This window comes from Sus scrofa, chromosome 1 (assembly GCF_054392235.1).
Source record: "Sus scrofa isolate SSC_HxYL_T2T_F1_AM1 chromosome 1, Sscrofa_HxYL_maternal_Yorkshire_Landrace_v2.0, whole genome shotgun sequence".
NCBI classification, from domain to species: Eukaryota; Metazoa; Chordata; class Mammalia; order Artiodactyla; family Suidae; genus Sus; species Sus scrofa.
Window position 1 is genome coordinate 28,606,337 of NC_139383.1, and position 17,208 is coordinate 28,623,544.

The 17,208-nt window shown below is 38.1% G+C and overlaps 1 protein-coding gene across 47 annotated transcripts in view; it reads left to right on the forward strand.

The window, feature by feature from the left end:
• The first annotated feature begins 115 nt into the window (after positions 1 to 115).
• AHI1 (Abelson helper integration site 1) overlaps positions 116 to 17,208 on the forward strand; it is a 193,900-nt gene continuing 176,807 nt past the window's right edge. For 37 of the 47 annotated variants that reach the window (XR_014845535.1, XR_014845582.1, XR_014845552.1 and 34 more), the window contains exons 1-4: positions 116 to 410; positions 788 to 850; positions 5,965 to 6,032; positions 7,772 to 7,896. Coding sequence is in view for 10 of the 47 variants with exons in the window: in XM_085025255.1 (XP_084881381.1) it covers positions 6,023 to 6,032; positions 7,772 to 7,896 (135 nt within the window). In the remaining 37 variants the exon portion in view is untranslated. The remainder of the gene's footprint in view (positions 411 to 787; positions 851 to 5,964; positions 6,033 to 7,771; positions 7,897 to 17,208) is intronic. The other 10 variants (XR_014802933.1, XR_014802934.1, XR_014802936.1 and 7 more) reach the window with 1 other exon arrangement.

The following is a 17,208-nucleotide window of genomic DNA, read 5'->3' on the forward strand; positions in this document are numbered from 1 at the left end:
AGCGCGTGCCCGGCGGCAGTCTGAGGGCCCGTGAGCGAGCGCGCGCGCCGCCGCCGTAGAAGCCGCACTGCAGCACCTCCAGGCCCAGCGTAGGCGGCGCGGGGGCGGGGCCGCGGGGGGGCGTGGCGCGGCGTGGCTGGGAGAGGGGCACCAGGCAGGGCCGCGGTCCAGGCAGCAAGCGATGGCCGCTTCGGTTGCCATGGGGACGGCGGCGTAGGCAGGGGCTGACGTCAGAGGGTGGCTAGCTGCCCGCACTGCGGCACCCAGCGGGTTCTCAGAGCCCGGGTGGCTGGCGGCTGGGGCGGCTGCGCGGCCGCCTCACTCCCCGCCCGCCCCGCCTGGGCTCTTTTTCCGATCCCGGGGTTGGCTTCGGCGGGACCGGCAGTTGGCTGCTCTGCTCCCTTTTCTCCGTGAGTATCCTGCAGGCCTCCTGGTGGCCGGAGCCCGGGCCCGAGAGCTCGGCCTGCCCTAGCGCTCTCCTACGGCAGCGGCGCGGGCATGGAGGGCTGCTGGGGTCCGAGGGCGCGGGGGCGGCGGGCCGGGGAGGCAGAGAGGGGGCCGTGCTGCGCCACTGCAGTCTGATGGTCCCAGGACCGCGTAGTATAGGGATGTGGTTTTTGAGTTATCTCTGCGTACTTTTCTGCTCCGTTTCCTGGGCTTCTCTTCTGTGGAGAGTTGAGCCTGGAATGCTGAAAGAGTGAATGCAATCCTTTGCCTTACCGATTCCAGATTCTGGTTTAACAACGTTTAAATCAGATGCGCACTAAGTACGTTTATTTCTTTTTAGGGTGACAACCTGGTGCTGAATCTTGAACCTGTGAAATGCCTTCTTAATTACATCTGAGAAAAGGTGATCGATTTGTTACGTATATCAATAGGGTCGTTTCATATGTATACAAATAGAAGAAAATGTATGCTATTAAGCAGTCCTATCGAATTGCTGTGCTGCATTTCAGCATTACTGTGAAAAACATTTACTGAGCAGAGTATACGACTCTTCCTTTTCTTAAGAAAAAGATACTAAACAGTTTTTTCACCTGTTGCGTTTACGATTGCTGTTAACTGCTTGGATGTTCAGGAAGAAGATTGCTTGTTAAGAGGATTGAGAAATTAAAAAAAAATGTATTTGAAGGAAGTTCAAATACCACTAATTTTTTAAAATCGTATTTAAAACCAGATGTTTATGGAGACCATCTTGATTTATTAATTGAATTATATATATGAGGTTTTGTTTGTTTTGTTATTACTCTGCTATAAAATTCGGTTAAGGAGTGAATTATCCAAGCCTCTGCTTTTTCTTCGCTTGGTCTTTAGTCAGTTATCGGCTGATAATCAGGTATTAAGAGAAAAAAATAATAAAATGAGATGAAATGTAGTTCAGTTAATTTTCCTACTTGGTATCTCTTAGCAGGTCCCGTAAAAGGGTTTGTGAGGGAGAAACTTTTAAATATAATGACATATTTGAGGTTCATGAATGTCGTTTTAAGTTAAATCTTAATTTTTGCTGATGATGTTATTCATATATTAGTTATTCTGTAATGTATTTGCTGTAGTACACATTAACATTTAGAGATGATTATTTCTGTATTTGCTATGTTTATTAAACAATATTAATGTTTACTAATTGGATTGTACATTAGAGTACTAAATAATATATACATAATTTAATGTATTTTGTATATCACATAATTGTTTATTTTTAATACTGTAATAATGGACATAAAGTAATATGCGGGTCATTGTGCCGATCACGTTGCTTTTCAGTATTTCCCTTTTCTCCTTACAGTGAAGTAGGTGCCACTTTAATTTACCAGGCAAAAAACAAAGCAAAAAAAATAAGCCTTGGTGAATCAGTTAAATGTCAAAACAAGAACTTAAGGCAGAGTCATTTTGATCCCAGAACCATTATTACTGCACCCCTCCCCTTTTAAAATGAGAATATTTAGATGAAGAGCGCACCCACGTAGCCCTCCACAAGTCAGCAGTTTGGTGGGGGTCACAGCGTTTTGCCAGGGTGCAAATTCAGCGCTGAGGTAGAAAGAGGTTTGTAAATCAAGGCAGTGGGAACACAGAGGAGACGTATTTAATGATTGCTGTTACCTCCTGGGCTTTCAGGAAGAAGATTGCTTGTTATGAGGACTCTGGGAACTTTTTAAAAATATATATTTTAAGGAAATTCAAATTCAAAAGTTTTTTACACCATGTTTAGAATCTTGTTTATTTATAGAAACTGTCTCTAAGCCCTCAAAGTTAGAGAGCTCCGGAGAGAAGGCGCCTATACCCACCTGGGTCCTTGGGTTCTTTGATCGGTAGAAATTGTTGAGGCCAGACTGGAAACTGAGGCACGGGGCTTTATTGGGATCTATGTTGTAGCACGAGGGAGTGAAAACCAGAAACAGAGACCCTTGTTTGCTCTTTGAGGGGAGGGGCCGGTCCTGATTCCACAAATGGGGTGAGGGTGGAGTCTGATTGGTAGGTGGAGCCGGAGGAGTGGCTTCAGTGGTCTGTCCACCTCCTTGGTGGTGCTTAGTGCAGGGATCATGCCTGTCCTCTACTTTCATTCCAGGCACCTCAGAAGCAGTAGTGAGATTTGGGCGTTTTTGTATCCTAGTCATCCTTTGCCCCAACTGGGCATGCATGCATTTCTTTTTAGTTCGGTATGGTTTCTTTGTATTCTGTTGCTAGAAGTTTGTCCAGGTGCAAGCGATGCAGTAAAGAGCCCCAGGTCCCAAATCTGAGCCTTTCTCAATACTATTTGCATTTAGTGTCAAAGGATAGTTAGGCATTTGTTAGACAAGAAAGGGAGGGCATTTTTCAGAAGAGAGAGGTGTGTTCGTAATGGTACAAAGCACGTTAGAGTTTGGCACATTTGAGGACCAGCAACTGGTTACCGTGGCCAAGCGCTCACAAGGGGAAGTGTGCCTGGAGAAGGCGGGTAGAGAAAGGGGGGGGGGGGTCATTTCATTAGGAGCCTTGGACTACAGTGGTAAGGAGCTCATTTTTTCCAGTGGGTGATTGATTGGGAGCTAGCGAAGAGTTCTAAACAAAGGAATAATTCCATCACATTTGTGTTTTATAAAATCCTTCTTGTTACAGTGTAAAGAGTGATTTATTTTTTTAAAGGTAGAGTGATAGAGGCATGGAAACAGTCCTAAACAGCAAAATTCTTCCAGTCTTTCTGTACCTCAAAGCTACTGCACTATGTCACCACCTTTGGGAGTGGGGCAGATAGTTGGAAGCAGAATTAATTATGAAAAGAATTATCTACACCTTCATTCTTACCTTCTAGTCCTTCTTCCACCTTTGGCTGCCAGGTTTCTGTCCCTCCACAAATAGCTTTGCCCATGTGACTTCTTGACTGCAGACCCAGTGGACACTTCAAAACTTGTAGCAACTCTTACTACACATCTTTCTTGAAACTCTTTTTCCTTTGTTATTTCTCCTAGTTTTCCCCCTATCTCTCTGATGTCTTTTTACTTTATCTTGTGGGCTCCCAGAGTTCTTTGGCACTTTTTTTTCTTGCAGCCATTACAAATAAAATGATGACCAAATCTTCAGCCTCTGTCTCCTTGCTGGATTACTGTATGCTATTGCCTGCCAAACATAAACTTATATATATATGAAATCTGCATACACATTTTATATATATATAAAATCTGCATACACACACCATATTTGGGTGTGTGTATATATATACAATGATAATAGCTATCATTTTTTGAAGAGCTGGCCATGCTCTAGGCATTGTACTGTGTTTCACTTGCATATTCTTATGTAACCTTTAGAGAAACCCTGTAAGTGATTTCCTATTATTATTCTGTTCTGAAAGATTAGGAAATTGAGGTCCACAGAGATTAATCTACTGATAGGTAGATATTTGAATCCAGGAATCTGACAATGGAACCACTGCTTATAGCTGCTTAGTATCTGTCAGATACCCAGCTCAACATGCCCCACTAAGCTCACTGATTGTCCCCTTAAGAAATATCTACTATAATTGTAGCTAATGTTTATCGATGCCTATTCTAAGGCACTGGTTTAACCTTTGAAAGTCACTGTTAGACTGAATTTACAGATGAGGAAACAAATTGCCTACGGTCATATAAGTTAACTGTGCGAGACTAATTCTAGGATTTGTGTTTTTATTTATTTGTTTGTTTGTTTGTTTTCCTTTTTACTGATGCACCTGCGGCATATGGAAGTTCCCAGGCTAGGGGTCAAATTGGAGCTGCAGCTGCTGGCCTGTCCCACAGCAACACTGGATTCACATCACATCTATGACCTACACTGCAGCTTGTGGCAACACCAGATCCTTAACCCACTGAGTGAGGCCAGGGATCTAACCCATAACCTCACCAAGACTATATCAGGTTCTTAACCTGCTGAGCCACAATGGGAACTTCTAGGACTTGAGCTTTAAATTACTCCACTATGCTTGTGCTATACTGCATTGCATTCCAACTAATGATGCTACTGATATAATTAGTCCAGTTTGAAAAAACATGAGAATCATCCTTGATTCTTTGTCCTATCTCTTCAGTAGTTTTTATGTAATCTGTCTAAAATGTCATAAATCTTCTTCTCAAGGGAAGAGAAAACGAAAGAATATAAGTAAACCTTTTCTTGACTACTCATAGTCATAATATAGTTCAGCTGTTTTCCTATATATTGAATGACTGTAGAATACTATAAATATTAAATCCTTATTTGCTTTATATTTTTCCTACTTATGTGCTGTCAGGTTTCAATTACTAATGCAGTTGTCTTTGCAGCCTCTCATTTCTAAAAATTTGGCGTAGATTGGAAAGATGAACAGGCTTATTATTATATCGTTATATTTTAGAAAGAGTTAATATTGATTCCTGGCAATAAAAGTTAGGAGGTTTTACTAGTGGATTTAATGATGTCTATTTTGTCTGTGTACTGGATAGTTAGTCCATGAGTTACCTCATAATTAGTGTATTTGTATAATCATTCTTTCTTTTATGTATTTCTTTTTTAAAATTTTATAATGATTTTTATTTTTTCCATTATACCTGCCATATAGCACTGGGAACTATATCTGGTCACTTATGATGGAGCATGATAATATGAGAAAAAAGAATGTACACATGTATGTGTGACTGGGTCACCTTACTGTACAGTAGAAAATTGACAGAACATTGTAAACGAGCTTTTTCGTATTTCTTCTTTGACTTTTCTGTCCAAAGTACCCCTGATAAAAAGCATCATGAATGTGGATCCTCAGGGATCTGGAAGCTTAACTATTAGTTTATGAGCCAAATCAAAATTTTTTAACAGTTTTAAAAGTGCATGCATATTGTATTCAAATGCAAGAATTAATGTTTATTTTGCATAACACACCCCCATCTTTTTAAAACAACTGGAAATTTAGGAATGTATATACTGAGTTTATCCATGGTTTTGATACACAGTGATACACACCCAGATATTTATTTGAGAAGATGGAATGAATGCTTTTGCTTAACCTTCTCTATTATAGCAGCAGTTTCAGTGGCCAGTACAGAAATATTCCAATTCATTATCTGTGAATGTGCCACCCAGAAGCATACTTTCCTAGTGTAATAGTGTATGCTCTTGGGAAAGTCAGTCCTTAGATGGAGTGTGGTTTCTCAAATGTAAATCGAAATGTACATTTTTTACTTAGGACATTTTAAAAGGTGTATTTATATACTGTTAGATGTTTCTTGCCTTTCAAAAAAATTTAAAATTTGTTTCAAATATGTAAATTTTTGCTCAATTATGATCTAGTTTGTTATATTTTGAGACTCTAAACTGATTCAGATGGATTTAAGTCATTTGCATAAGACTGGGATAAGAGAACTTAGTTTTATTGGTATAAACCTGATGAAGTAGTGGATAGTTACAATCTTGCATGCAGAATATTTTATAATTTTTATTTGGAAATTCCATATTACACATTAATCCTCTTTGTCTTAATAGGATCCTGTTTGAGTCAATACTTTACCCTATAACTCAATGTTCTCCATAAAGCTGAGATATGCCCACGGGTAAGACTTCTATGAAATTTATATATGCAGTACACACTATTTATTTAAAGGTCGAATTACTTTAAGAGATTCTTTAACCAATTAAGGAATAAAGTAGATGTCATCAACCAAATATTACATTTAGAGATATTTAAAAGTTTGGTATCAGTTTTCCATGTAATGTTGATGATTAAGGTTAGTGTGTATTCAATGAATGGCAATTTGGGACTCAACTGGGCAAGACAAATATTAATAACTACAAATGGTTTTTATTTTTATTATCAAAATGGGAGTTTTACTCTAGAGTAGGCTTTGGTGAACTTCTTCCTAAAGGGAAAGCTAGGAAATATTTTAGGTTTCATCTCTGTTACAACTAACTACTCAACTCTGCCATTGAAGCACAAAAAACAGCCATAATAATTCTTAACAGAATGGGCATTTCTGTGTTTCATTAAAACTATTAGATCTGGGAGTTCCCGTCGTGGCGCAGTGGTTGGCGAATCCGACTAGGAACCATGAGGTTAACGATCCGGCGTTGCCGTGAGCTGTGGTGTAGGTTGCAGACGCGGCTTGGATCCAGCGTTGCTGTGGCTCTGGCGTAGGCCGGTGGCTACAGCTCCGATTAGACCCCTAGCCTGGGAACCTCCATATGCCGTGGGAGTGGCCCAAAGAGATAGCAAAAAGACAAAAAAAAAAAAAAAACAAAAAACTATTAGATCTGGTGACTGGTCTATAGCTAGGAGTTTGCCAGTACCTGCTCTGGGGCACCCATTCATTCAGCATTTGTTTATTTGAAATATGTTAATTGAGTACTTAACTCTGTGCTAGACCCAATGATAGTGGCTAGGGATGTAGTTATGAACTATCTAGTATAATGAGAGAGACACAGTATATTTATTTATATAGATATACAAATAATTATACAGTTTCAAATTGGGTTAAGTGCTATGAAGGAAAAGAACAGTCTGCGAAGACAGAAAGGGGGAAATTTAGATGAAGCCTTCAGGAAATATTCCACTTTAGAGGCAACATTTAAAAAGGCAACTTGGAGTTCCCATTGCAGCTCAGCGGGTTATGAGCCTGACTAGTATCCATGAGGATGCAGGTTTGATCCCTGGCCTTGCTCAGTGGGTTAAGAATCTGGCATTTCTGCAGGGTGCAGCATAGGTCGCAGATATAGTTCAGGTCTGGTGTTGCTGTGGCTGTAGTGTAGGCCACAGTTGCAGCTCTGATTCAACCCCTAGCCCAGGAACTTCCATATGCTACAGGTATGGCTGTAAAAAGAAAAAAATAAATAAATAAAATAAGCAGGTATCTTAACACCAGCCGAGCAAGGGGAGTTAGAGGAATTTTGCACCAGATTAGAAGCAGTGTCATATGGGAAATGCTTGTTCTGGCAGAAGATCCAGAAAAAGGGATGTCTGGCTAGACAAATACAAAATGAATTTTAGAGATGTGAAGTGATTTGTTTAAGGCCACATAACTAACAGTGGTAGATGCTATTGTGTGTTATAAGTAAAAAGTTAACTTGGCAAAGAAACTTTTAGAGGGGGAGCCCAAAAGGTAAGAGGGATACAAGTTGAGTGTGGTGTCACCAAAGCCAAAAGAAAATGGTTTTTTTTTTAAGAAAGAAGGACTAGTCACTTGTTTTAGTGTCGCTGGAGAACTCAAGCAGGTATTTAGAAGACTTTTTTTTTAAACATTAATATGTGTGATAATAGAATTATTGAGAAAATGACATGAGTCATTGTCATTTGTAGTTGAAAGTGAAGCCACAGTGGAGACCAAAGTTCGTGTTGAGGAGTTGCTTAAGGCCCACAATGATCTAATACGTGAAAGAAAAAAACTGAAGAAAAAAATTGGCAAATCTGGAGAAAAAATCTCAGTGAGTAATTGATCCTTTGGTAATGCGACTTGTATATCTGCATAAAATTATACCTTCATATGAAAACTCTGTAGAGCTTGGAAATTTAAAAATGTATATCTGTGTCATGGTAAATAACACGATAAAATAAAGCTTGAATTAGAATTAGCTTTACACATGGGAGTTCCTGCTGTGGTGCAGTGGGCTAAGGATCTGGTGTTGCTACAGTTGTGGTGTAGATTGTAGCTCCGGCTCAGATTTGATCCCTGGCACAGGAACTTCCATGTGCTGTGGGTGCTACTGAAAAAAAAATTTAAAAATTTAGAATTAGCTTCACACTTGGATATCAGGTTCTTGAGTACTGTCCTCAAGAATAACAGACAAACTGGTGAGGGTGACTGGGGAATAACAGAAACTTGCAAAAGTGCCATATTACACATTTTTGAAGACAATCAAGATTTTTAACCCAGAGTTGCGAAGACCTTAGGAAGTAATATCTTACTTCAGATAGTCAATGGCTTATCTTTATTTAGACTTCTTCATCTGATTCTATCCAGCAGAACTAGGAGAAGAAGTCAATGGAACCTTAAGGAAATAACTATTCTTTTGTATTTGAGGTACACTTTCAAAGGATAGAATTTTTGGCAGCACACTTAAAGGGATTGAAAATACAGAACCCAAAGCAATGCTAAACAAATCAGCATTAACTACAGTTCAATTCCCAGGGTGTTACAACATCTGTAATGGTATCCTCCCAGTTAATGCACTATTCACTCTGCAAACCTATTCCTTTCCATTGCACCTTTTACTCCTGTGACCATAATCTCCATGTACACACACCTACACACACACACTCATACTCTTGCACACACAGATAAATAACTTCATGCATATTCTGCTAGTTGGTTCATGAATATTCAGGTAATTGATGCAGAGAATACATACATTTCTTTGGCTGGAGTTTTATGAGTTATATGCATCCTATGTTTTACATGTAGCAAATTTTACCCTAGTCTGTGTTTTGTCATGAGACCTGTTCATTTTAATACTCTATCTGGCAGCTATCAGTGTAGCAGTTATAGTCTCAAGTGAGGCAAAAAAAAAAAATTATTAGCAATGGCCAGAATTCAGCTGCACATGTGTGCGGGGTTCATGGTGCGCCAGTGTACTCCTGCGTGCTAATTAAGAACTGCTGACGGGCTGGGGCAGATGAGGTCTCCCATAGTCCCTGCTGCTCTAAAACGAAATATGCTGCTTCTGGTGTACAGTGTGCAGCATGACAGGGCATAGTGGCATATGGAAGATGGAAAATTGCATATTGCTTTGTGTCCGCCCCATGAGTAAGGTGGTCTACTTGGGCAAAAGCAGAAAGAACTTGGAAACAGTTAGCTGCAGGGTGTATTTATGGACTCAGTCAAAGTAGAACTCATGCTTTCCCTCATGTCACACCTGGGCTTTGTGAGCATGAATAAGATGCAGTTTAGGCTGTGAATGCTAAATTAAGTGAATAACTGGAAAATGGGCAGAAGATCTGTCCATTTATCTAAGGTCCAGTTATGGACGTAGGGGATGCACAAGAGGGAGGTGATTAAACAGGATCTCTTCAGCCTCTTTGGGCACACACCAGGCCGTTTGAGGTCTCTCTTAGTTCAGAGATAGGTGTTCTAAAACATATTTTTAGCAAGAGATTTTTCAGCTCAGATTTTTCCTGGAAAACTTAAAGGAAAATACAATATTTCTGAAATGATTTACTTTAGCAGAGGAGTACCTGCCTTTATTTACTAGAAAATAGTGCCCTCTATCTTTCCAGCACTTTTTTTAAACATTTTCTGTCTACTCATTTTTTTTTTTTTTTTTTGCAATTTCTTGGGCTGCTCCCTCGGCTTATGGAGGTTCCCAGGCTAGGGGTGGCATCTGAGCTGTAGCCACCGGCCTACGCCAGAGCCACAGCAACGCGGGATCCGAGCCATGTCTGCAGCCTACATCACAGCTCACGGCAACGCTGGATCCTTAACCCACTGAGCGAGGCCAGGGATTGAACCCAAAACCTCATGGTTCTTAGTTGGATTCTTTAACCACTGCGCCACGGCGGGAACTCCTGTCTACTCATTTTTAATGTAAACAGTCAAATTATGAAGTTTATTTCTACTTCTAGATGGAGACACTAAATCACAGAGAGGTTGAATAATTTACCCAGAGTTACATATTTAGTGGTAGAACCAGGAGTCAAACTCTGACAGTTTGATTGCAGCATCCACTCTCCTAACCATACCCAATAGATCCTCTTTTAGTGAGGTCTGAAGAGTGTGACCTCTCCAGAACAAGAACAAGGAATCTCATGTACAGAACGGGCTGAGAGGGAAAAGGAAGCAGGCTGAAATAAGAAAATTAAGCAAAGAAAAAGCCATAATAAGAAAATTCATAATGATGGCAGGTTCATCTTACTGTTTTTCAACTATCCATTAGGGGCTCTTAGACTTTTTTTAGTCAAAAGCAAATGCAACTAAAAGCTGATTCACATACACACAAAAAATGATTTTTTCTTATAGTCACAGAGTTAATACTATTTATAGCTGATAATGTAATATTAATTACTAATGTTACTGAACATATAGTCTAGAATCAGGATCTTAGTGTTTTATAGTTATCGATCTTCAGAACCACCTTATTAGTAAGTTCCATCCGTATTGTTAACATGCAGAGAAATACTGTAAGTAAATGCCATAGATAGTAAGATCCTAAATCCCTAGGTGAGCGAAAGGCACGAAAAATAAAACTAATTACAACAGAAAGTAACATCAACTAATAAAATAGAGAAATACTTAGAAGAGGTTCAGATTGGAACAAAAAGATGATATTTTTGCTTACAAATAAGTATTTGAAAGATTATTAGCAGGGTAGAGAGCAGAGCTTTTTAATATAACGCTCATAGAAAGAGAAGTAGTATAAGTATAGACAACTCTTTCAGAAAGTTTGTGAAGTTTTGTAAAAAGGAGTTTTGTGATGAAATGTTGATTGCATTCAGGTATTTAAATGCTCTTAGGAAGGTAGTGGTGAGATCAGTGATATGGGAGAGGAAAGTTTTCTAGAACTCAAGTAGAGAAGACCCGCCTCTTCATGAGAAGGAAAGAGAAAAAGAGCGTTTGTGGCGCATGAAGATTTGTAGACTTGGTAGCAGAAAGAAGCAGCTTCCTATTTGATGGCTTTTATCTGAAAATGAGTCCAGAAATGATAGCACTGGACAGAGGTGAGTGAAGAAAGTTTGAAATAGCCACTGTGGCAAAGGTACAGAAGAATGCGTATGAACAGATTATGCCACATAGAAGAATTGTCCATAGCTCTGAGGTCTCAGTTGAATTTGTAGACTATATTTTTATTTATTTATTTATTTTTTTAGGGCCCACCTGCAGCATATGGAAGTTCCCAGGCTAGGGGATGAATTGGAGCTGCAGCTACTGGCCTACACCACAGCCAAGGCAATGCAGAATCTGAGCCACATCTATAACCTATACCACAGCTCATGGCAACACTGGGTCCTTCACCCACTGAATGAGGCCAGGGATCGAACCAATAACCTCATGGTTACTAGTTGGATTCGTTTCCACTGTGCCACAATGGGAACTCCTGTTTTTTTTTTTTTTTGTTTTTTTTTGTTTTTTGTTTTTTTTTTTATTCTCTCTCTTTTTTTTTAACTATTTTTAAAGTATAGTTGATTTAGAAACTATATTTTAATAATGGTACCAATTTTTGAAGTGGTTCAGCTTCTTCCAGCAGTATTCAACAGTCTGGTTATAGTTATAGAGTTGAAAGTCACTTCATTTGAACAGTGCCTACAGTTCTTGCTGGATAGAAAGTACATGACAAAGGCAAGTGATGTGGTGGATGGAAAGTACATGACAATGGCAAATGATGATTGAAGTGATAGATTATGGAATCAAAGTATCAGGAACTAAAGATAAGAGGAGCATGAGAAAGAGAACATATTGGATTCAGAGCATAATGAGTGATTTATTATTTTATACCACTACATCTGGGCTGTCTTGGTACTCAGGAATAAAAATTGAACAAATAGCAATTGCAAAGTAGAAAATAGCCAGTCACACCGAGGCGGTTATTGATTTTTGAAGTTGCATCTGAATTTTTGCCTTTTAAAGGGGCAATTTAAATCATGTTTTGTTCATTATCATGACCACACTATATCATCTTGAGTTCACTTTTTGATTTTCTCCTATCTCATTTTATCCTTATAACTGTTTCATAGAGGTGATAACTTATCTCTGAAAGAAGAATAACAAGTTATTAGCAATAACTGTAAGAATACTTACTGTTTCTGAAAGTATTTGTTTTGTGTGTTAAATTAATTTTGTATAGCAAAGTAACTCAGTTATATACCTACATACATTCTTTATATGTTTTTCCATTATGGTTTATTAGAGGATAATGAGTATAGTTCCCTGTGCTATACAGTAGGACCTTGTTGTTTATTGGTGTTAAATTAAATTTAAAGGGAGGAAAATGTTATGGATTCTCTAGAAATTAATAATATCCTTTAGTTGATTCATGTATTCATTCACCTTTGTCAAGCACAACATTCCAAAAACTCAGAGCTCAGATTCCAGGAGCCTGCCAAGGGCTGATGCTGAAAACAGGCCTCTCTTGGGATTTGCAGCACTTGGACAATGAGGGCTGCTGAGTTAACCCTTTGCTACACAATCTATAACCAGACTGATTAGAAAGAAGTGAAAGAAGATGCAAATTACCAATATTAGGAATAAAAGAGAGGATTCACTACCAATGTGTTACAGACCTTAAAAGGATAATAAGGGAGTATTATGAGTATGATAGTAAAATCAGCAGCTTAGATGAAATGCACAAGTTACTTGAAAGACACAGACTACCAAAGCTCACTCAAAAAGAAGAGACAGGTGACTTGAATACTTTATATCTTTTTAAAAAATGGAATCTGTGGAGTTCCCATTGTGGCTCAGCAAGTTAAGAACCTGTTTAGTATCCGTGAAGGTGCCGGTTCAATCCCTAGCCTCGCTCAGTGGGTTAAAGGATCTGGTGTTGCCATGAGCTGCAGTGTAGGTTGCAGATGCAGCTCTGATCTGGTGTTGCTGTGGGTGTATGTAGGCCTCAGCTGCAGCTCTGATTCAACCTCTAGCTTGGGAACTTCCATATGCCACAGGTGTGGGCACACACACACACAAAAGGAATCTGTGATTAAAAACCTGCCCACAAAGAAAACTAGGTGGCAAGTTTTCTCAGGTGGCTTCACTGATAAATTTTACCAAACATTTGAAGGAGAAGTCATATGAATTCTATACAGACTCTTTGAGACTATGCAAAAAAGGGGAATACTTTTCCACTCTTTGGGGTCAATCATGAACTACCCTGATACTAAAATCAGAAAAAGACATTACTATACCAGTATCTCTTTTGAACAAAGAACAAACATCTACCACAAAACATTAGGAAATCTATCTTACATTATATTAAAAGGATAGTACACCATGACCAGATAGGGTTTATCTCAGGAATATATCACAACACTTGAAAAATCAGTCAGTATAATTCACCATATAAAAAGATTAAATAAAACCATATAATCATCTCAATAGATACAGTAAAATGACAGAATTCATTGACAATTCTGATAACTCTAACAAAAAGAATAGAACTTTCTCAGCTTGATAAAGGGCATCTACAAAAACCTAGAGCTGAGATTATACCTAAAGAGTGAAAAACTGAACACTCTTGCCTTAAGCTGGAGCACAGGTCACCATGTTATTCATAATTGTACAGGTGACCCTGAGCAATGAAATAATGCAGTTTTAAAAACATAAAGATTGTAAAGGGAGAAGTAGGAGAGTCTATTTGCAGATGACAAAATCTACCAAAATGCTGCTAAAACTGTTAAATGAGTTTAGCAGAATATAAGATCAAAGTATAAAAACCAACTGTATTTCTATGCTGGTAACAAATAATTTGAATTATAATTTTAAAGTATCATTTATAGTAGCAACAAAAATATAACAAGGATAAATTTATCAAAACCTATGCAAGACTTAACATACTGAAAACCCAAAACTGCTGAAACCAAAGACCAAATAAATAAAAAGAGATCCACGTCTATTGATCAGAAGAATTATTATTGTCAAATAAGTATTGACAGACCGTAATTATTCATTTTCTGGAAGTTGATCTATTGGTTGAATTCAATCCTAATCATAACGCCAGCAGACTTTTTTTTAAGAATTGAAAATCGAGTTTTAAAATTTATTTGGAAATTTTAACAGCAGACATAGAATAAATAGCTAAAACAATTTTGAAAAAGAACAAAGTTGAGGGATTTTACCATCTGACTCAAAACTCGTTGTAAAGCTATAGTAGTGAGGATAACCTGGTGTTGTTACGAAGGTAGTCATGTAAGTAATGGAACAGTACAGAGTCTAGAAATAGACCCAAATGTATATGGCCAATTGATTCTTTTTTTTTTTTTAGGTACAAAGGGAAACATTTATTTAAAATGAGCAAAAGTCTAACAAATTTCAAAATTTCAAAAGTTGAAAACATGGCATCATCACAAAATCTAGAAAATAGAATAATATTTTAATTGACTACCATACATGTATACCTTTGGGCCAATTGATTCTTTTTTTTTTTTTTTTTTTGTCTTTTTGCCTCTTCTTGAGCTGCTCCTGCGGCATATGGAGGTTCCCAGGCTAGGGGTCTAATCGGAGCTGTAGCTACTGGCCTACTCCACAGCCACAGCCACGCCAGATCCAAGACACATCTGTGACTCACAACACAGCTCATGGCAACGCCGGATCCTTAACCCACTGAGCAAGGCCAGGGATCGAACCTGCAACCTCATGGTTTCTAGTCAGGTTCGTTAACCACTGAGCCACGATGGGAACTCCATGAGCCAATATTGATTCTTGACAAAATTGCCAAGGTGCCTCAGCAAGGAAAAGGATAATCATTTCAACAAATGCTGCTGAACAATCAGATATATGTATATTGTGTTATAAACTATGACTACATCATGTTCAGAAATTAAAATAGAAATGGTTCAGAGACCTAAAAACGTTAAGCGCTAGAACTATATGACTTATAGAAGAAACATGATAAAACCTTGGTAACCTTGAGTTATGAATAGATTTCTCAGGATGCAAAAGCATGAACCATTAAAAGAAGGAATAAATTGGGCTTTGTGAAAATCAAAACATTGCTGAGAAAATGAAAAGATAAGGTATAAACTGAGAGAAAATATTTGTGATACACTGTTTGATAAAGTCTATTTAGAACATTTTAAGAACTCTCAGGACTCAATGATATAAAAATAAACAATCTTAGGAAAATGGAAAGAGATTTAAACACTTAATCAAAGAATATGAATAACAAATAAGCACATGTAAAGATTCTCAATGTCATTAGTAATTAGGAAAATGCAATTTAAAACAATAATGAGATACCATCACACACCTATTAGAATAACCAAAAAATGAAATGCTAACTGCTGACAAGGATATTAAATAACTGGAATTCTTACATATGTGGAAACATGACTGGTACAGACACTTTCGGAAGCCGTTTGGCAGTTATTTAAGAACTTATATACCATTATAGCATAGCAGTTCCACTTGTGGGTATTTACTTAGGAGAAATGAAAACATGTAACATACAAAACTGGAAATAACTCAAATGTCCATTAGTTGGTATCTGGAGAAATAAAATGTAGTATCTATCCATACCCTGGAATACTGCTCAGCAATAAAAATGAATTAATTATAATAAATGCAACAACACAGATGAATCTCAAAGCTTTATGCTAAGTGAAGGAAACCAGACACAAATGGCTATATTCTGCATCATTCCATTTATAGGAAAAGAAAAACTGGAAGTGATGGAAAACAGATCAGTGGTTGAGTGGGGCCAGGGCGTAGAGGGGTAGGGATTGACTTTGTAAAAGAACATGGGTGGTTAACATCATGATTTGGTGGTCACACATCTGTGTTTGCTTTTGCTGAAATGCACTTAAGTCTGTGCTTAAAACTAGTGAACGTTATTGTAATTCATACAGTTTATTTTATCTCAATAAAGCTGATTTAAAAAAAACTAAAGCAGAAAACCTAAATGATGCACCGGCAATAAAGATAAAAGGATGGGCAAAGATATAATAGAATATGAACAAAAATGTCTTTGGAACATAATGAAATTTCAGTCATAATCCATGAAATATGAAATTCCATAATGTAGACCTTTAAAATTATAGTACAACAAAACTGAAATCAATAACAAAAGTTTAAAATTTGTAAACTACTTGTAAATGTAAAAACTATCCCAGAGTTCCTGTTGTGGCCCAGTGGTAATGAACCTAACTAGTATCCATGAGGACGTGGGTTCAGTCCCCAGCCTCACTCAGTGGGCTAAGGATATAGCATTGCCGTGAGCTGTGGTGTAGGCCACAGACACGGCTTGGATCTGGCATTCTGTGGCTGTGGTCTAGGCCGGCAGCTGCAGTTCTGATTCGACCCCTAGCCTGGGAATGTCCCTATGCCATGAGTGTGCCCCTAAAAAGACAAGAAAAAAACCAAAAACACTATCCCATAAAGTTGTTAGCATGACAAAGGAAATCCAAATCACAAAAACAGAAATTTAAAAAGTAATGAAACTACCAAATCAGTGCAATGGGCTGTATGGGATACTACAAAAATGCTCTGAGAATTGTATTTAAAATGATGCTTGGAGTTCCCTGGTGTCTCAGTGGGTTAAGGATCAGCATTATCGAGGCATGGCTCAGGTCATTGCTATGGGCCTGAGAACTTTTGCATGCTGTGGGCACAGCCAAAAAATTGAAATTAAAAAATGTAGAGGTTAACAGATCAGTGGAAGAGAGTAAGTAAACTGAACTTGATCTGATTAGCTCTCCCAGGATTACCTTTTGAGAATCCTTTCTTCTAGACCCTAATTCTTCTATTTCTAATTCTCGGTTATCTTTTTCCAGTTACTTCTTTTAAGAGTGTCCTCACAATTTGTATAGTTTTCCGCTACATTTCTGGTACTGAGAAAGTAGAAAGAAAAATTTGCATGTGCCTCATTTTGACATAATGGAAATTCAAGGTTATTAGATATGACTGTATTCATAAAAGGAAGACAAAAATAAGTTTCTGAAGAGATGAACAGTGATTTTCCCTGTGTGAGGCAATCAGAGTTGAGCTTTGGGTCTTGTTTTTCTAGTATCTTGGGTTTTTTTTTTTTTTTTTCTATTTTAATTTTTTGTTTTCTTTCTGTTTTGAGTATGCATTGCTTCTAGAAACAGAACATGTA